General features: G+C 62.2%; 1 protein-coding gene across 1 annotated transcript in view; it reads left to right on the top strand.

Moving 5' to 3' along the window:
* LOC104496390 (taste receptor type 1 member 1-like) overlaps positions 1-328 on the top strand; it is a gene marked incomplete at both ends in the record, with an annotated part of 2,703 nt that overhangs the window by 843 nt on the left and 1,532 nt on the right. Inside the window, one exon of the mRNA XM_010139497.1 lies at positions 10-132. Within this exon, the coding sequence (XP_010137799.1) occupies positions 10-132 (123 nt within the window). The remainder of the gene's footprint in view (positions 1-9; positions 133-328) is intronic.

Raw genomic sequence — 328 nt, 5'->3', positions numbered from 1 at the left:
GCCCCCAACCCATACGACGCTCAAGCCTCCTTCAGCGTGTACTCGGCCGTCTACGCTGTAGCCCACGGCCTCCACGAGCTGCTGGGCTGCGCCTCAGGGAGCTGCAGCAAGCGCACAGTCTACCCCTGGCAGGTGAGAGCAACGTGGGGAAGGGTGTTCCTCGTGGAGGAGGATCCGTAAAGACCCTTCCTCACAGGGAAGGACTTTTCCCTAGTGCCCAGGGGTCTTCTGTCCCTCTGAAAGGCTCATGTCCAGCTGAAGAGCCTCGTGGGCTTCAGCCGCCCATCACAACCAAAGCAGCCTGGACCTAGATCCAACCCCTGCCCCG

This window comes from Buceros rhinoceros, unplaced genomic scaffold (assembly GCF_000710305.1).
Source record: "Buceros rhinoceros silvestris isolate BGI_N320 unplaced genomic scaffold, ASM71030v1 scaffold33477, whole genome shotgun sequence".
Lineage (NCBI taxonomy): Eukaryota > Metazoa > Chordata > Aves > Bucerotiformes > Bucerotidae > Buceros > Buceros rhinoceros.
This window is presented reverse-complemented; position numbering and strand designations above follow the sequence as displayed.